Consider the following 20510-nt stretch of genomic DNA (forward strand, 5'->3'; position numbering starts at 1 on the left):
ATATATATATATATATATATATATGCCAGACTTTTGAGGCAGATCGCACCACGGTGCTTGCAAAATAGAAATAGTGCCTAATGAACGCATCCAGGATGAGGAGCTTGGAAATGATTAGTTAGAGGAGCAAGTTAGCGTGTGAGTAATTACCAAGTTGCCAAATGGCACTGGGGCTTTGGAAACCATTCCAATAGCATATTTCTGTATTAATTTGCTTTCGGATGTGAGCCATAAAATTATACAGCTGAGCTAATAAAGCTAATTACCTGCATGCACAACCCCTCCCTTTCAGCCCCATAAGCCACCACAAAACAGTCTGGTGTCTGAGCCTGGACATACAAATGCAAAGCCAGCTGACCAGTCACTTATGCAGCTGCCTGCGTCGATCACTGTTACAGGCAAGACTGCAACATCCCATAAGGAAGGCAGAGGTGGCAACAGCTACTATTTCTTCAATACACAGGCCATGGCATTTGGGTCAAGAGATCGATAAATGATGACGGTGACTATAATCCCTGTCATCGCTTCTATTAGAACATTTCCAAAGTGCTTCCCATGAGAGAGGCTCTTTGGTAAGTGTATAATATGTATCTTTTCAATTTAATATTATCTTTAAATTAAGACTTTAGAACCTGACAGGGATAAGGTAGGGACTGCTATTTCTGTTCGATTTTTTTTAACTTGGGTGCATGGCGAGAGTAAGAAAGCCGACACGGCTATGAAGCGGCCGGATCAAGCAGTCTGACCCTAGCGCCCATGTTCTGGACCCCGCTTTCTGACAGTTTACTGTAAACATTGTGTCAATTCTTCACAGTAAACCTGGGTGTGGACCCGTGACCTCCACTTGACAGACAAGGATCTTTCTGTGCACAGGGCACGGCTCAGGCCAGGGCCCCCAGGCTGCCCGCGGTGGTCGAGTCAGCCCTGGCACCCAGTGTGGAGCCGGACCAGCCACCGCCCTCCAGCCAGACCTGCCGGGAACTCTCCGTGGTGCTGAAAAGCTCCCTCCCTTTAAAGCCCTTTCTAGCCACCTGGGACACAGCAGTCACATCTCCAAGTAGTCAGTAGTCACTGTCCCGAGATTCTGCTCCTGTCCCTTACAAGGGCAGGGATGGTAACTCTGCAGCAGGACTGTGGAACCCCTGTTGGTGTGGACCCAGGCTTTGTGGGTCTCCTAGGCCACATCCACAGATAATAATGAACAACGCACGTGCCTGAACCAAAAGAGAACACGAGCTCCCAGCTCAGGTTAGCACAGCTCTCATTCTGCCTCTGGGGCCTCCCACAGGTAGCATCTAAGTCCCCAGCAAGGAATAGCAAATTCCATTTATGGTGCCCTCGTGCTTGCCACTTCTGCCTTAAAGACACAGCTGAGTTACCTGGAGTCATTGCCCTTTGCTCACTCCTCCTGGGGGGGTCACAAATCCTTGGAGGTGGTGAGCCATGAGGCCCAGGGTCCAGGACTGGACCTTGCTCAGTGTGAACTTCTTCTGCCCTCCCCTCCCCAAACCAGCCATGTCAATGAGCAGGCAGCCACGCCTTCCCAACTGCTTAGCTGAATTCAGAGGACTGCTTGTGGTCGTGAGCCCCAGGAGAGTAAGTGATGTCCCTGGTCACCAGCACTGTGCCTGGCACAGAGCAGGTGCTCAATAAATGCTGCTTTTTCCTGAGCCTGTATTATGTGTAAGTTACCTACAGATCACCTCATACAGCCCTTACAACAATGTCAGGTCAATGAAACCTCTTCAGGGATGGTAAGAAACTTTCCCAAAGTCACACAGCCAAGAAGGGGGAGTGTGAGGTTCACATTCAGTTCCTCGACTCCAAGTGCACTGCTCATTCCCTGCCAGACCTTCTCCATACATGCCACACATTTCCAGGGAGATGTATCTTAACTCCACAGTGTAGCAGACAGACTGGGTCAGGATCCCATCTTTAAGATGCCTTTAAAGGAGCAGAAGGCACCTCACTGAGGGCAAAAGTCTCTTGGACCCTAAATGGCTCATTCTTCCTCCTGTGAGATGATCCATGAAGTTCTGAAGTAGGACCCGAAGGTAGTGGGGACACGGATGTGTTCAGCAATATTGGCTCGAGCCCATACAGGGCACTGGTGTGTCCTACAGATAAGATAATGGTATTTAGTTCCAGCATTGCATGGCATGTGTAAGTGAGGTCCCCTCCCAGAAAGTTGGGGATGGGGTGAGATGATGTGTCCTGCATGGCAAGCACAGCCCCAGTCTGGCCAAGAGTGAGCACCAACAAAATGCCTGGCAGGCTGCCCCTCAGCGTTGGGCTCCCTCCTAATCCCCACAGTAGCACTGGTTACCCTGGGCTCCAAACATCTGTTGTCATGGCTGATCTCCCAACTAAGCCAAGGTGAGCACCTTGGGGGCAAAGACCAGGTTTCCTACCTCCAAGTCCCTAATTCAGATCTACAGAGCTGGGAGGCAGTAAAAGTCAACCGAATAAGTGAGTTTTTCCAGGAATAATGCCGAAGGAATTGTACTGGTAGCTTTAAGGTATAAATTGTACAGGGCCACAGTTTATCAACACGTCACCACCCACACAAGCTTGAGTAAGTGAATATTTATGGAGCACCTACTAGAGGAGGCCCATGCTTACAGAAGACACACAACCGAACATAACAGGCAATCCCCATGCTCAGAGAGACCTCGTGCTATATTCCTCTTCCACATATACAGCTCTGGTTTTCCACTGTACCCTTTAGAGCAGAAGTGGGTGTCCGGTACCTGGAGCCCAACAGGGACCCCAATCCTGGCAGTGATCCTCCATTTCAACTCAACACCCTGTAAAGGCCTTACCAAGAGACAGAAAGAGACAGCAGAGACAGGCCTGCACTGCCCTGTACATCTTCGCAGACTCTTGTGCCAAATTCCCCAAAGGCAGCACCATCCCACAACACAGAAACAAATCCATCGTGGCAACAGCAGGCCCACAGAGAGTGAGGTGGGGAGGAGGGCACCTCATTGCTCCACCAGAGCCATCTTTTTTTTTTTTTTTTTACTTTTTTATTGTTATGTTAATCACCATACAGTACATCATTAGTTTTGATGTAGTGTTCCATGATTCATTGTTTGTGCATAACACCCAGTGCTCCATGCAGAACGTGCCCTCTTTAATACCCATCACCAGGCTAACCCTTCCTCCCACCCCCCCTCCCCTCTAGAACCCTCAGTTTGTTTCTCAGAGTCCATAGTCTCTCATGGTTTGTCTCCCCCACCAATTTCCCCCCTTCATTCTTCCCCTCCTGCTATCTTTTTTTTTTTCTTAATGTATATTGCATTATTTGTTTCAGAGGTACAGATCTGTGATTCAACAGTCTTGTACAATTCATAGCGCTCACCATAGCACATACCCTCCCCAGTGTCCATCACCCAGCACCCCATCCCTCCCACCACCCCCCACTCCAGCAACCCTCAGTTTGTTTCCTGAGATTAAGAACTCCTCATATCAGTGAGGTCCTATGATACATGTCTTTCTCTGATGGACTTATTCCCAGAGCCATCTTCTGAAAGGAGTCTGAGGAGACCGCTCCCTTGCTCAGAATCCGGCAGTGGCTACCGCAGCTCTTGGGATAAAAATCCAACTCCCTAGAACCTCATGCAAGTTCCCCATGATCTTCTCTCCTTGTTGACCTCTCCCTTTGCACACCTTGCACCCAAGAATGTGTACCAGCCGTGTTGAACTACGAGTATTTCTTACAACAGATGGTGTGGTTTCCTGCCTTGGTGCCCTTACTCCTGCGCTCCCCCTGCCTGGAACCTTCTTCAGCCATTCTAATGACTGAAGCTTCAATCTCACCTTACCTGGGATGTCCTCTCTGATCCAGCCCCAGCCCAGAAGCAACTCCTTCCTTCTCCCCTGGCTGTGACGGCTGCACCCTGCACTGTGTCTGTCCTGTACCTGCCATATGCATCTGTCCCCCTGTGCCTCCCATTCCAGGGATTCACATCAAGTATCTGTCAACACCCACTATGTGTACTGTGTTAGCTGCTAGGGATGAAAGGCCAACTAAAATGAGAGCATTCCTACTTTTAAGGAGCCCAGTCTTTTGTGCAAGGATTATATATTATTATTGGTCATTCATCATTATTAATTAAACTTAGTATTTGTGCACAGCCTTTTTATTTATAGCATTCTCATGTATATTCAGTTAATACTCTACGTGTCCTGAGAACCATGAATGCTAGCTTCTAAATCTTTGAAAAACAGCTAGATGCAAGGAAAATGCAGAAAGCTAATAACATACCTTCCTGCTCATCTGCTAGACCATTAGCAGTGAAATATTTGGTAATGTACTGCAATTTGAAAACACTGAGCAGTTTTTGAGACCTTGTCTTTATTCACAGAACTGAAACTTACCAGGAACTGGTCTTATATTTTAGAAAAAAAAAAAAAATGATTGCTCAACCAACTCTTCCCTGCATGATCCTATAGCCCAGGGGCCAGCCAAACTCTCTTCTGAGCCCACAGGCCTGAGTTCTACCAGCCTTGCCCCTCGATCTTAACTCCCAGTTGTTACCTGCAGCCTATTGAGCAAAAGCTGGAAGCCCATTGCACGAGCGTGCCGACAGTCGCTTCCAAGCTGGCTTCCAGGTGCGTGTCCTGGAGGGGGCAGGCCTGTACCTCGGGTGTCCCCCCAGGAAGATGGATTGTCTGAACCCCACGTGCCAGATCTGGAGAAACTACAGGTGCAGGGACTTAGCCCAGCCCCACTTCAGCTCAAATTAGCAGATTGTCATAAATAGAAATTACACTAACGGAAAGACTGCTTTAAGTGATTAATGAGCCTCTTTCCCATGACTGTGTTTTCCAATCTGCACTGTGAACTTTAAGAATGCTGATGTGGGTTGTTCTCATCCCAGTAGGGGTGGCCTGCATCTCGGCTCAGCTCCCTGGGGTCAGCGACGCAACTGGACAGAAAATGCCACATGGCCCAGTGAGCTGCCAAGGGACAGTCTGCAATGGTTCATCTCTGCCCGTCCTGTTGGGCGGAAGGTAGAGCAGGTGAAGTGGGGAGAACCCTGCAGGGGGTCAGCACCAATCAGCAGGGTGCCCGAGGAATACCGCAACCTCATTCGGCTTTCTCTGGAAAATGGGGGTAGTACAAAGGTCTTGGCAGAGACCAGATGCTCTTCTGCTGTCCCCAGCACAGAGCCAAGAGCACACACTCTGAAGCCAGATGGCTGGGTGCAAATCCGAGCTCCGCCCCTCACTGGCTGGAGACCTGGGACAAGTGAGAGAATCTCACTGGGTCTCAGTTTCCCCATCTGTGGAATGTGCCTAAAACTACTTCCTAGGGGTCTTTGTGAAAATTAAGTGAGCCCATCCATATAAATCACTCAGAACAGTACCTGGCACTTAGTAGGTGCCAGATGGGCGTTAGAGGTCATTGCATGACTCTGTTATATAGAGATGCACGTGCACAGCAATTGTCACACCGAAAGGACACAGAAGGTGCACCAGCAGGACACGCGCCCAATCACACACACTGTGCATATCGGTCTGTGTGATGTTCACACGCACACTACACCACATGCCGCACGCACATCCCACCCACAGCGCATGCACACCACACTCACGTGTGCCCACACACAGACACCACACACGCTCACACACAGATCTGAAACAGTGCTCTGCATGCGCAGGAAGCCCTTTCCCACTCTCCTGAGCCAAATCTGAAATCTGTGCTGTGTGCCAAACCGACTCCTTTCAAAGGCATTTTAAGGTGTGCATGGCTTCCATGTCTGGATTCGGGGGAGACAGCCATCGAGTCTGGGTCCACAGGCCGAAGAGCCGGGGCAACGGTACGGCCTCAGAGGTTGGGCACAGCGCTTCTCTCGGGCTGGCAACGCCGCTCCACCATGGGATGAAAGGCACCAAGTGATCAGCAACAGCTCGAGAAGCTGACTCCCTCGAGGCAGACACAAAACGCAACCCTGCATTTCACTTAAGATGGTCAAGAAACCAGCCGTACTGACAACAGGAGCTGTCTGTATTAAAGTCATTTAGATTAAACCCTTTCTCCTGACATGAATACTGGAAAAGCATAGTGTACTGTGTTTTAAAGGGATCTTGTTTTAAGAAAATTTTTTTTTCAGGGGATGGGAAGACATGGCTCCATTAAGAACATCTTGGAGAATAAACCACAAGCCAGTTAGGAAGGGTCAAGGGTGGCCTGAGGCAGTCCACTGCCCACAGCTTAATCTCTGCCCCTGCCTTAAAAGGGAAGAGGGGGTCGGCTGAAGGCACAATCTCCTTACTGTAAAGAACGCAGTCTGGAAAACTGAAAAGCCAGGTGTGGCCATGTCCCAGGCCAGCTGTCCTGGTCAGGACCAACTAAACTGAGGACACTGGGCCGATAGTGTTGTAGGCTAATGCTTGTGAAACTCTAGCAAAACCCAGAGACAAATGTCATAGCCTGTGGAGCTTCCTGGGTTCACAGAGGGCAACTGGTGTTTGCAAGGCCAAACACACTGCTCTGCAATGCACAGCGTGCTCCCCGGACGCACGGCCCTGCGCTCGGAACAGCTACCCTGCTCCGTGTCCTTCCATGTTCTAGCTACCTGCATGTAAGTGACCTCTGCGTGCTGCAAAGATATTCCATCTCCGGCTCTGGGCCATCAGTCCTTAGGCATTTAAAACCCAGGCTGCAGTTGGGCTCCTTGAGTCTCTACCTGGCCCTCAAAGCAGCCAGATGGTTCCAAAGGGTCTCCAGACAGAACAGAGGAGACACGCGCTTATCAGACCACCTGGCGGAGACGCTGCCCAGATGGTCCGGATCACTGGCCTTTACAGGGATCAGCTGAACTGTGCGCCCAGCTCTTGCCATGAAACCTACCTGGGTTTGGATTCTGATATGTCAGCAAGTATCTCACCAACCCCTGAAATGCTCTTTGGAGGGAGATTTGCAACAAAAACAAGGAATATGAGAATGTGAGATGACACCGAGCTTGCTCCACACTTATCCTTCATCTGTTTCCAGCACAGATCATCTGTGCATGGCTGCCCTCTGGAAAAGGAGCGAGGCTTCCAATAAGATGAATCTCGTTCATTAAAACTCCCTTCACATATTCACCACAACCCTCGGCATAGTGCAACTGAGCTGGCAACCTTTCAGTCCGCTCCATCGATGAGACAGAAGCTATGCATTCACCAAATGGTTTTAATACCTACATGCTGGGGGATTACACACAGCACTGGGGCCAGGAGAGGAGCACGCGCTATCAGGGCAGGGCCCACACCTGATTTTGCTCATCATGGAGGTCCCCGGTGCCTAGCATAAGCCCAGCACACAGCAGGTCATCAGTAAGTAGCTGCTAAAGGAACAGGACACAGCACAGACTCAAGAACAGCACAGCCTGGCAAGGGGGCAGTGAACTTGGGAAAAAAATGAACTTTCCCGTACTTGGTAAAGACTCTAACAAATGAGAGCTAGGCACGGAGTGCTGCAGGAGTCCAAGGGAAGGGGCAGCTCCGGCTGGGCGAGCTGGAAGAGGTAGAGGTCAGCGACAGAGCGGGCTCCCTGGGAGACAGGACGTGCATCAAGGATGAGGAAGACTCAGTCGGACCCTGGTGGACTCTCCTCTCTGAATTACAAGTGGAAAGTGGATACAGACATGGCCAATCTCCAGCCACCCCAGAACCAGCTACTTTGAGGGGTTCTCAGAACCACAATCCTGGACCGTTGGCGACAGGTTCAATCAGAGGCGGCGGTGGGGACACGGCTGAGGCCCGGCCCATGGCCCTCTGTGCAGGATGAGCCTCCTCCGAGCCAGGTCCTGGAAGCAGCTCCACTTCTGCCGGCAGGAAAGGGGGCTCCCCTTGCAGACAGCTTCTAGGGTTAGGAGCTAGGGTTACATGCGGACCATGGGGCCTCACTTCAAGTAGTCAGTAGGAAAAGAACATGAGTTTGGGGATCCTGGCTATGTTAGCTCAGGTAAGTTTTTTAACTCCCAAAATGTACTTGTTTTTCAAACCAGAGTACTATCAGTTTTGCCAGTTTCGGGTCAGAAAAATGCGAAGATCCTGGTTGACACCTGGCAGGTGATCAAAAGGGCAGATAGGATTGTGAGAACTAACCCTAACAGCAAACTGGAGTAGCTGTTCTCACCTTGGCTGAACAAAGGGGGACACGGGCCCCTCAGGCCACAGCCTCCCCACGGGGACACTGGAAGCAGCAGAGCTGGGCCTTCAGGCCCCGGGCTCCGGCCCCAACCGTGCAGCAGCCTAAAGCCAAACAGGTGTTTTCCGGATTACACGTGGACAGCTATTATCTGCTAACAACAAAGTCGGCTACGTCAAGGTTTCCCAAGTTCAGTAAAGACCTTCCAGCGGCAGTAGCTAGCAGGGAAGAAGGTGGAAAGGGGACCGTGCTGGGCAGCGGGAGGCAAGGGTGTGTCCATGCAGACAGCACCGATGTCGGGCCCGATGCCGCCTGGGCAGGCCACCCTCCCGCCCCCAGAAATCCGCAGATGCTACACAGCTGCCAGTTCCTCTTGCCGAAGGGGAGAAGTCCCTTTAAAAATGACCAGGCTCAGGTTGGCGGTAAGGAAGAGGTGATGCAGGAGAAAGAGCTTCATATAGATTTTTGAGGATGGCGGGTAGGGGAAGAGGGAGGTGAGAGGCAGGGAGGAGGGAGGGAGGGTGGAAGGGAGGCCCCTGGATCCCACCACCTCTCTGGTCTGCGTGCTGTGTTAGCAGTCACAGGGAACGAACAGCTCTGCGACGTGCCAGCCCTCACTCAGGAAGGATCCTGCCTCAGCCCTTCCAGGTTGCGCTGTAAGTACCCCTCTCTGAGTCTTCTCCTCCCTTAGACTGGGGGCATCTCCAGGGCCCCGCACGTGAGCGCTCGTTATCCAGGTGAACAGTGGGGCTGGAGTTCCTGGCGTCCCCCAGCTGCTCATCTGGTCATTGGAGACATGATGGAGACAGGTTAGCCTGCGTCTATTGCAAGATCCACAATTCCCATGGAAACATATCTATCCAGCCTTACATGCTACATATGGACCATTTTTATTACTGTAGATGAGTGTCAAATTAGGCTCAAATTTTTGTATAAAGTCTAAATATTGAGAAAATATTACTAAAATGCATAATAAAATATTAGCCAATTCAATCTTTGGTCTTTCCATCTGCTTGGATCCAGGTTTACAAGAGCAAAAGTCTGCTATTCATCCCAAGCCAGATGTCATTGCCAGATGAGAGAGAGAGAGAGAAAGAGATCCTTAATATTCTTTCTCTTTAATCGAATCTGCCTATAGGGACAGTCTCTCAAAAACTTCCAATCAGTACATCCAGGAGACAGATGTGCCTGGCACATGGTAAACTGTAAATATTTGTCGCATGAATTATTAAGCCAATACAGAAAACGGGGATGCCAACCTCGTAAAGGAGGCAAAGCTAAAAGAAGAGAAACTCAAAGATATTTTCAGCACGTGTTTGGTCATTGTTTTCAGAGAACGTAAGTATCCTGAGGGTCAGCGTCGTCCCATTGGAAGGCAGCACACCCCTGCCCAGGGCTGCTGGTAGGTGCCCGTGCCCGCACTTCCTACGGCTGACCGTGACCGGCGGCAGAGCCACCCACCCTGGTGAATGACAGGGCCAGCCCTGGGGCGGCACCTGGGAAGTCACGGGTCTGTCTGTAGCGGGGGCCGCGGTGGCCCTGGCACAAGGGGAAGCAGGGTGCAAACCCCCACTTCTGAGGCTTCCTGTTCTTATCTGTACCCAGAGTGAGACCACTCAGGAGGACGGATGCCTTCCTGCTGGGCCCCCCAAACACACTGCCTCTTCCTCCACGGGGCTGAGGCGACTCATTCACAACCAGGCCCCCTGGCTCTGCACAGAGCTCCCTGTGTGAAGCAAAGGCCCTGAGGCCCAGGAGAAGGGCATCTCCTACCTCACGTGGAGACTTGCACATCCAGAGTTTACAGAACCTCTCCAACCCCAGTCCCCCAGCTTCAGCATCGTGACCACAGATACCAGGACAGGAGGGCCATGGGCCTTCTGCTGTCCCCCAACAGGACAGAGGTTTTCGACCCTCCCTGACGACAGGGCTGGGAACGGTGCTTTGCCTGCTACCCCCCTGGGCAGCCGGCCCGACCACGTCCTGGCTGGGCTCACAGGGACTCAGCTCAACTCTCCCCAGTGGAACGAGAGTACCAGTCAGAGGCGGGAGGAGTAAAGGAGATGGTGGGACTGTGCGCAGGGTGAACACCGCTTCCCTCTGGGCTCCACCACTCTGCTCATTCCAGCAGCAAGCACTGGCTATTGGGGGGAGCGAGAGAGGGAGGACTCCAGTCATCCCTCCTTCTCACGTCCCACTATACAAAGACAAACACCTGAACTCCGTGATGGCCACTGTCATGCAGAGTCTCCCAGGCACAGGTTTTAAATGTCTGGTTCCCCAATTCTCCAATTTAACATGGGAAGTACTTATTCTGTCCCAGCTCCTTGGGCACGGGGGTCTACCAGCCCAAGATTCTCTTTAGTGTACACAAAGGAATGTGCCTCAACTCCTGGAAACTGCCCCCCTGCAGACTGAGGATCTTTCCCGAATCCCAGGAGATGGTCCAGGATGACCTGACACCACACAGCACAGGATCCACGTGTGAACAAGGCGACCAAGACATTCACATCAGAGTTGCCTCTTCCTGGGAGACGTTCCACGTGAGCCATCCTCTCACACCCTGGGACCTCTAGGGCATCCCCCACCCTACAAAAGTCCCTCTAACGTCAGCCCTCCTGTGAAGCCTTCCCCGACTGCCCACGCCCACAGCTTCCTCCCCTGAACCTCGCAGACTCGACACGACCTCTGCCCAGCCCCTGAGGTGCACTGAACCCCCGGCAGGCACAGCCATGCCCAACGAGGCCAGGAAGCCACGTGGAGGCCTCCTCCTTCCCCCTCGGCCTCTCGGGGGCCTCGCAGAATACCCCACCCAAAGCAGGGGCTCTGTAAGCCAGCCGAGCACACACGCACGTGCACCTGGGATTCTGGCGTGATGTTGAGTCCAGCGTGGGGCCTGTGCGGCGCCAGGCACTCTTGTGCAGCACCTTCCTGAAACACTCTGGTGCCTCGGGGAGCTGCGCAACGCGACTCCACTTTCCCAGACAACTGCGTCCTGTGTTGAGCTGTCACCCTGTGACACTCCCCAAGCCCAGCAATGACAGGCTGGCGTGAGAACGTGTCACTAACACAAACATCAACACTGGCAAGAAACACGTGACCCAAGACATTTCAGGGAGGTGGCCTTTCCTCACCCTGAAGCCACACCTTGTGGGTGGGGCCCTGGGACCAGGAAGGGGCTGAGGAAGGACACCCACAGTCCATATCTCCTTGGCATGCCCTTTCTGAGCTCTGTGTGCCTAGGATCTGGTGGTGAAGCCCCCCCACCCGGCGTAATTCTCAGTGGGCAGAAGCCCCAAGCAGGGTGCACCAAGCGCCAAGGCGGCCGCTGTGAAAAGGATATGATTCTCCAGTGGACGTCCAGCTTGCTGTCGATCTCCAGGCCGCGGGCTTCCTGCCGCTCTTCCTCCAGTTGCTTTGGGTTTGCAAACTGTCCCTTCTCCCCAGGGGATTCTGGGAAACTCTCAAAGTTGAACTTGTCCACTTGAATGGCCATTCTAGGAGAAGGGCAAACAGCAGAGAATGAATCAGCAGGGCAGTGTCTTCTCCTGGCTGCTGGAGACCCAGCACATGCCCGCATGAGACCGTATGATGAATCATCGTAGTCAATAACTCATAACGGGTTCATTCCAAGGAAAAGAAGTAATGGACTCCCAGGGCAGTACTGGCTTTGGGGCTGGTTCAACACACAGCCTAGAACCGGAGACACAGTCAGAGACCCCAACCTCGGAGAAGACTCACATACCCCCAGAGCAGACGTCATTTCTGGACCAGGACAAGGCAGACGGGATGCAGTGTGGGAAATCAGAGAGGACGAGAATCATTTAACCCTGGCGACCCAAAAGCTTCCTCAGCAGCGCCCCCCGTCATCTCTTCAGCCACACGTCTTGCTCACACACGCCACGCCCCACCAGCTGCACCCCGCCCGCTGCGCCCCGCCCGTCGCCTTCTGGCCTCCAAATCCAGAACCTTGTCTTGTGACACCCTCCCCTTCAGGTTTCTGCTCAACTATCACATCCTCTCCAAAGCCTCCCCACCTGCTGGTTCCAGCCCTCTCTACCTTCTGGCAGTTTCTAGAACACCCCAGGCTCTTCCTGCCTTAGCCTTAGTGCTCACTGCTCCCAGGTTGGGAGCTTCCTCTCCTGAACCCCCATTCTTGAGGCTGGAGCTTGAGGAAGGTCTTCCAGGCACCTCCCCTTGCCCCACCACCATGACACCATTAATCTCTGCCGTGGCGTCTATCACGAGCTGTAAAACACTTACTTGTGGGCTTCACTGTCCATCGGGTCTACTGGAGTTGAGCTCCCTGAGGGCAGAGATCTGCGTGGCCATGCCACGGTTGCCCAGGCCAGGGTAATGCCTGCACGCCGCAGCGATGCAGCCCCCAGACAAATGAACGAGGGAATGGAGCACCTTCCCGACACCCCGGGTCAATGCTCACCTCTTCCCCCTCGCAGCTGCCCAACCTCTGTACCTCGTCCTCGTTCGGCTGCACCCCCAGGCCCTACCGCAGCTGGGCCCGGGCGCTCTGATCGGCTGCCTGCAGCCGGCCCCCACGCCCGACCGTGACCTTCCCGTGGGCAGGGCTGTGTCTCACTGATGCTCAAGACCCTGCCTCTTAGCAAGAAGCGAGGATGCAGGAGGTACTTCATAAAGGTGTGGTGCGTGCACGGATGAAGGAGAGCGGGAGGAAGGGGGTTTCTTCACGTGAGGCCCCTCAAGTTCTGGCTCCAATTGAGAGACGACAGAGAGTCAGTCAGAGGATCAGAGCGGGCATGCAGCCCTATCACAGACGGTACTGTGGCCAGAACATTCCGCCAAGCCGCACGTGCCAAGTGGCCTCTGGGGCCATTCCCCGGACCACTCAGGAGGGACCGCTCTTCAACTCAGGGTGTCTGCGCATAAGACTGCAGCCCAAGTGGAGATTCTGAGAACCTGGCCACTTGGAGCAAACTACTGAGCTGCCCGTAAATATACGGCCTCCAGCCAGGCAGTGTCTGGAGCTCAGCTGTCCCAGAGAGGGAGAGACTCGGTGTCAGCAGAGAACACGGGGCATTTCGTAACAAGAACTCTGTCTGAAAGCTACATGGACTCTCCTTTCTGACTGTAAAAGTAGACACGCTTACTGAAAAAGGTGGGAAAATAGCAAAAAGCATAAAAAAGTAAAAAGGAGTCAAGCCTATACTCTAACTGTAATACCTTAATGCTAGACTCCTTTTCCTAAGTACTTGTATTTCAGTGTAGTTCAAATGATTCTATCTGCATGTGTATAAGTTATTATACATCTCATTTTATTCATGTGCACGCACATAAATATATACATACCCTACGTTATACCTTGTTTTTTTTTTTTAAGATTTATTTATTTATTTGAGAGACAGACAGTGAGCACAGGGGGAGGGGCAGAGGGAGAGGGAGATAAGCAGACTCTCCATTGAGCAGGGAGCCTGATTAGGAGCTGGATCCCAGGACAGAGATCACAACCTGAGCCAAAATCAAGAGTCAGTCGCTTAACTGACTGAGCCCCCCAAGCGCCCCTTACCCCTTGTTTTACTTTCAATGCACTATGAACACTTCCACATCACCAAAAATCAGTCTGCAGGATGTCCCTTCGTGTGGCCGTACCATCGCTTACCTAACAATCACCCTACTTTCAGACTCTCAGAGATTTCCCAATTTTTTAAAAAATTACTATTGAAAAAAATCCTAAACATCTTTGTGCTTCAATTTCCTGTCCGCATTTATGCTGCGTGTGAAGCCCATATCTCAAAGCAGAGACTGAATCCAGAGGGCGGAAAAGGTCAAGGCTAGTAGGGCGGAGCACCACGCTCCTCAGACAGGCTCTCACGAGGCGGGTGCCCCGGGCGGCAAGGGCGGTGCCCCACATGCTGCAGCCCTCCCCTACTGGCCGTGATGGATCCTCAGTCTGCACTAGGAAGAGGCGACATGCTACCTCGCTGATGTTCTAATTGGCAGGTCTGAATCGCTCCTGAGACTGATCATTTTTTCAGAAGCTTATTAGCCATTTTTGGTCCATACTTTTCTTCCCCTGTGAGGTGTCTATGTGTGCAGCAAGAGCACCTCTAACTTCCCACTCAGCAAGGGCTCTACCCAGTCCCCCACCTCGAAAGCGGACTGAAGCAAACGAGTGTTCTCTTCAAGCAAAAGGTCAGAATATTTCCTAGGTTTCACTAAAAGGTCAATTTCAGTTCATCACCGGGTAACCCAAAAGCAACTAATAACTTTCACCTTTAAAATGGGTCTGGAAACATTCTGGACCCCAGGCTCTTGCTGTTGAACACGAGGGAGAGAGTCCAGCCAGCACTCCGCATCCTCAGGGTCCGAACACACACTGGACGCTGTGGCCACTGGGGTTAGATTGGTGTGCTTTCTGAAGAGCTTTTTTGAACAATTTCTGACGAAGTAAGCATCAGACTGCATCATCCCCCTCCACCCTTGATGAAATTATAAGCCAGGTGTGCCCACAACACGGACGGCGGAAGGAAATGAAACGTCCTGGACACCTGCTCTGCGCCAAGCCCCGTGCTAAGTACTGTGCACACACATTCACCTGATCGATGACAACACTCCTGAAGAGGAGTGCGATTTGCTTCCTTACAGAGGCGAGGAAGCTCTGTGGGCATCAGCCACTGCCCCACGCCACAGAGCTGGCCGCCCCGCATCCGGGGCACAGACTCAGCGCTACTGTGTTGTTCTGAGCTTCGTCTGGCGCTCTCTTGCTCGGCAGAGCACCGAACGGGAAGTCAGCTTCTGCTCATGCTGTGTGCAGAGCTGGCATGGGACGCAGAGCCAGGGACGGCAAAGCCTGCTGCCACAGCCACAAACCACTGCTCCCCGAATTTACAAGAGCCTCCACCCCCAGTGCCTGCGACACGCAATGCTGGCGAGCATGCTGAGGGCAGGACCCCTCCTTTCCCACAGACGATAACGTTCAGGTACCAAGAAGCTGAGTAACTCACTAGGGTCACCCAGCTCAAAATCCCAGAGCCAGAATGCCAACTCCAGAAGCCAAGGATTATTTCCCCAAACCACAGGGAACACAGCCCCTAAGCATCACCACCCCCTCCTCCGTCCTCCGTTCCAGGACGGGGAGGGCAACGTGTGACTGGTAACCTGTCTTCCCAGAGCTGAGTCCCGATGCGTAAGCTCTCCACCTGCCGAAACCCGCTGTGGTACGTGAAGCGTTGGAGGGGCCCTCCACCTTGCTGCCCCAGGAGCTGCCCTGGCTCTGAGTCCAGCTATGTAACTGGCTTCAGCCATCATGGCTTGAGGCTGTTGCTTTCGTCAGGAAGCCACGCAGACTGGGGGCAGCAGTGCTCTTGGGGATGGGAGCAGCTGGGGGGATGTGCACGGGGGCACCAACACGGCAGCAGGCAGAGAGGGAGAGAGACACCCCGCTCTGCCCCACCGGTGCACGGCCTGGAAATGCAGTCAGCAGTCCCGAGAGGGATGGCTGAGGACTCACACATTCTCATCCAGGCACAAGGGCCACCACGAGCCCACGGGCGGGGACCAGCTTAATGCCCTGAACGACTTCACGTCTATATGCTCAGTGAGCAAGCCCTCTTCCTAACAACAAGGAAGCACCAAGCCGTAAGGAGGCACGGGAGGCACCTGTCGAGGACAACTTCCCCGGCACAGCCCTCCTCACTCGGGCTTAAGCTCATACCCACGGGACTCCTTTTATCTGGGGTGAGGCCACGCGAGTCAGAAAGTACTTGGGCAATCCCAAGTACAAAAGTGTCTAAAAAATAATTCAAAACCATGGCTGAACCTTGGGCAAATCACAGCAAAGCTGGAAAACATGATCTTCAGAAAAGATAAAGAAAAGGAGAGGAGAGCAGGTGGGCCCAGGACCCACAGTGAGCGCACTTGCCCGCGCGCGGCACGGCCTTCACCGGGGGCTGGCGCCAGCACGGACGTCATCCTTCACACGACACCTTGTGCTCAGGATGGCTCAGTTGTTCTTGTTGCTTGCTTCTACTGGTTTTTAGTGTTTTTCATTCTTATCTGAAGTATGATTGGCACGTAATGTTAGTTTCAGGTATTCAGCACAGGGACGCACACCCCACACACCCCCCGAACTCCCGCCAGTGAGTGTGTTACAGCATGACTGACAGCACTGCCCGGGCCCCACCGCTCATCCCCGTGACTTACTATGTTAGAACAGGAGTCTGCACCTCTTAATCCCCATCGCCTCCCTCCGCCACCCCCTCCCGCCTCCTCTGGCAACCACTAGCTGGGCTCCATATCTATGGGTGTTTCTGCTTCCTCGTTGGTTCATTTTCGTGTGTGTCGGGGTTCCACATGTAAGTGAAATCCTACGGTGTCTGTCCCTCTCTGTCTGGCTTACTTCATTTAGCACAATCCCTCCTCCAGGTCCATCCACGTGGTCAAGAATGGCACAGTCTCTACCTGTAATCAAGTAAAGACACGATGCCAGGCACAAGAGTGCGTGATCTATGGTCGGTGGCTGACCTGGGGCAAGAATCTGGTCTCTGGGCTCCCTGTCCAGGGCAGTCTGAGGAGCGGGAGGACATTTGCAAGGGACGCCAGGAGGCACCTGGTCTCCAGTAGATGGGCAGAGGGTAGAAGAACCTGGCTCTTGTCACAATCTCCAGGGCTAGGCCGCCAGCTCCCCTTGAGGGCTTTCTCAGTCGTCTGTGTATCTTGCCCATACCCCTTACCTTCTCTCACCCAACCTCGTTTTCTAAAGTAGGGAGAATGCCTGCTGGCTCACTGTGCACTCTATGAAGAAGTCTGGGCACGTGCGTAAGTGTGGTTAGCACTTTGCCAGGGGGCGTCTGGATTAGTTGCAGGGACCAGGCTTGAATCCCAGATGGGGGAGAGGCCCAGGCCCCACACGCATGTGCCGGGACAGGACTCCATCAGATCCTAGTAACGGCATCCAAACGTCCGCCCTGCCCAAGGCCGCCCGACCGCACACACCCTCACGGCACAGCCTCTCCTAGAACGGTGGCATCACCTCCCGGGTCCCTCCCGGTGCGCAGAACACTGCAGCTCAGGTTCTTCACCTCAGACGGGCTAAACCCCCTCCTGTGAAGGTTTCGTGTGGATTAAGTAAGACAGTAGACACAAAATGGTCGGCCCAGTGGCCAGGACACCAGCAGCCCTGTATAAATAGCAGCTGTTGTCATGGTGGTTAATCCCAAGTCCCAGATGAAGAGCCCAAGGTGCTCACAGCTACAGAAATCACCTCGGGCCGCTCGCGGAACCGCAGAGACTCTCGATTCAAATGCACCCGTGAGTCTCCATGCAGCATCCTGGGTGTGCTGTCCGGCCTCCCCACCAGACGCTCGCCACTGAGATTCCATTCCGATCATCCCTGATGAGTCGGAGTTAAATAAAATTAATACCACTGCTGAATGCCAATTTTCACGTTTAATTTTATGGCCAAATGTGACAGTAATAGTCAAGAGTTGGCACTAGAAAAAGGTGCTGTGATTCTGAAGAGTCTATATAAAAGTGGTGGTTTTTAAAAATATCATATGATTCAGTCTTTGAACAGCTGATAACCTCACCAGGGAAGTCATAATGATGACATTTAAATACAAATCAGGGAGTCGAATTTAGGAGGGCTATCCACATATAATTAAATTGAACTTTCATTGGGAGATAATTGATAGTTATAACACTGCTATTCTAAATTTATGTGCTGCATCACATGGGCGTCTGCTTGACTAGACCAGCCTATTCGGTTTTCTAATGAAGTACAACCCAAGTGAAAGGAAGCAGTCAACCTTGAGGAGACATCCATCCTGACTGAGGAGGGGCTCTAAGCAGCCCAGAAAATGGCAGGAACACTGACATTTGAATCACACCCAAAGAAGATAATTTTCCCCTTAAGCCTCATAGATCAATTACAATAAAGAAAAACCCTTCCTTCTTATTATTTTTTAAAGATTTATTTATTTATTTTAAGGGGGGAGGGGCAGAGGGAGAGGAAGAGAGAGGGAGATAATCTCCAGCAGATGCCCCACTGAGCACGGGGCCCAACGCAGGGCTCGATCCCACGACCCTGAGATCACTACCTGAGCCAAAATCGAGTCAGATGCTCAACCGCCTGAGCCGCCCAGCACCCCCTTTCCTTATTAATTTTAAGTGAAGAGAAAAGATACACTGGATTCTAAAAATCAAAGACCAGCACAGTGCAATCAGAGCATCACCAGGGACCGCACCAAGCACAGGCCGCCTGGCTGCTATCAGCTCTGCGTTCACAGCAGCCCCAAGAGGGATTCAATCGGTATGCAGCAAAACTAAGTAACTAGCCCGAGGCCACAGAGATGGCAAACAGGAGGTGGGGAATACCTCACCAGGACCTGGCCTGGAGAGCCTGGAGTCTGAAGCAGGCATGACAGGAGGGGGCCAGAGAGGCATCCCTGCTCTCCTGAACTCCAGGGACACACCTGACGGGCGCCCAGAAACGAACAGTGTCCACAGGTGCCTGACCCACCAGCCGCCGCCATGGTCTGTGCGGCTACAGGGCTCAAGGGCTGGACTGGGGGTCCACTCAGCTTACAACCAAGCCTGGGGCTGGGAGGGGCACTGGTCTGAGGCCCAGTGCCCGCCCCCCACCCAGTCTGCTCCATGCACAGGCTGGGGCAAGCTGCAGATATGCCCGCGTCGGGTAGATAGATGCCCAGGCTCCTTCAGAGGTAAAGGCCACATCTCTGCGGTGTTTGGTTTGTCTGAATCTCAAGTTCCTCATCGTAAACAGGAAGTGTCTGGAACCCACCTACCTCTTGGGTTTGGATTCCATGAGCTCAGGAAGGCAGGTGGGGATTCGACGGGCTGTCAGGTGACAGTGGCCTCCCACTGGCGGGACAGATTCTCAGAAGAGTGACTGTCTGGTCTGAACACCTTGGTTCCTTCATCAAAGTCCAGCTGGTTCCACAGGAGAGTGGGGCCAGTGAAGACACCCCCACATGCCACCCACGAAAGCACCCAGAGACGCACTATCTCTCTACTTAACACACCCATTTTACAGACGGGCAAACGGAGCTCACAAGAGGCAAATAGCCCACCACGGTCACCAGCTGTGAGGACAGAAGGTGGACACGAAGCCCGTGCTCCCGCCCTCTGCAGAGGACCTGTGCTCAGGGCACCCGTCGCCTTGCAGCACTGCCCCTGCCCGCCTGGCCCCACCTCAGAGGGCTCACTCCCCCCACCCTGGAAGACCCAGCCGACACGGCCTCCCTGCGAGGTTTCCCTGCCTGCCCGCCCCGCTTTCCCAGCCTCTGAGACACCTGCATCTCGCCCGGGGCTCCAGGACAGGGTGGGTCCAGCTGCTGTGTCTCCGCGGCTGGGCTGGCTCTGCGACTACTGGTCAGGGGATGGACGCTTGCACGTGCAGCCTCAGAAATACCCCTTGCACACAGATACTTCCTTTATAAACGTTGCACATATTTCTTCTGTGTAAGCTGAAGCTGCAGAGAAGCCAGGCCCGCCGTGCGGCACGTACAGAGCAGCCCCTTCCACCGAGGCCAGGGCTCCTGTGGAAGCACAAGGCCTTACTCTGCATTTCTGTACATGAACATGTGCTTTACGACCTTCCTCAGCAGACAACAGGGCTCGGGAAAATGAGATTCCCTCTTCATGTCCTCAGGCTGCTGGCCACCCTCCCTCTCTGGACTGCAGGAAGCAGAGTGAGGGCCAGCGTCACTTTTAATTGATTTCCCTCTACCCGGCCTCCCACGGGGCAGCTTTCCCTGCCTAACAGGGCCGACGGGCCCTGCTGGATCCGTGTGGCCACACGTCCAGGAAAGGCAAGGAAGAAGCCAGGCCCGGGTCTTCCTCCCCGTGGCCTTGGCAGCACCATGTGAAGGGGCAGAAGTTAAAGTCAGCAGACGGGAGTTCACGCCCCGACGTCACTCCTGACGAGGCGTGGGATCCAGGGTGGGTCACCTCACCGTGAGGCCCCACGTGGGATGGAGAACAGTGTGGACAAAGGAGCACGGGCTTGCAGCGACACAGACCTGGGTCCTAACCCATCCTCTGTCACCCGTGAGCTCTGTGGCCGGAGGCAAGTTACCCGAGTGTCTCCAGGCCTCAGTTTCTGCATCTGTAAAATGGATACCCTCCCTTGCAGTGTTAGTCAGGATTGTGGAGAATTCATTTGAACCCCCTGGTATATAATTGGTGCTAAAAATGTATAACTATTACTTTTGAGGGCAAGGAAAATGTTCTAAGATGGATTGTGCTGATGGTTGCACAACTCCGTGAATATGCTAAAAAATAATCACTGAGGTGTGCACCTTTCAATGGGCAAATTGTACGCTATGTGAATCGTATCTCAATAAAGCTGTTACCAAAGATTATAGCT

At 53.0% G+C, this 20510-nt stretch overlaps 1 protein-coding gene across 5 annotated transcripts in view; it reads right to left on the reverse strand.

The window, feature by feature from the left end:
• Positions 1–20510, reverse strand: part of TRAPPC9 (trafficking protein particle complex 9) — a 542203-nt gene that overhangs the window by 124840 nt on the left and 396853 nt on the right. For all 5 annotated transcript variants that reach the window (XM_032415641.1, XM_032415640.1, XM_032415638.1 and 2 more), the window contains one exon: positions 11490–11643. In XM_032415641.1, the coding sequence (XP_032271532.1) occupies positions 11490–11643 (154 nt within the window). The remainder of the gene's footprint in view (positions 1–11489; positions 11644–20510) is intronic.

This window comes from Phoca vitulina, unplaced genomic scaffold (genome assembly GCF_004348235.1).
Source record: "Phoca vitulina isolate PV1807 unplaced genomic scaffold, GSC_HSeal_1.0 scaffold18, whole genome shotgun sequence".
NCBI classification, from domain to species: Eukaryota; Metazoa; Chordata; class Mammalia; order Carnivora; family Phocidae; genus Phoca; species Phoca vitulina.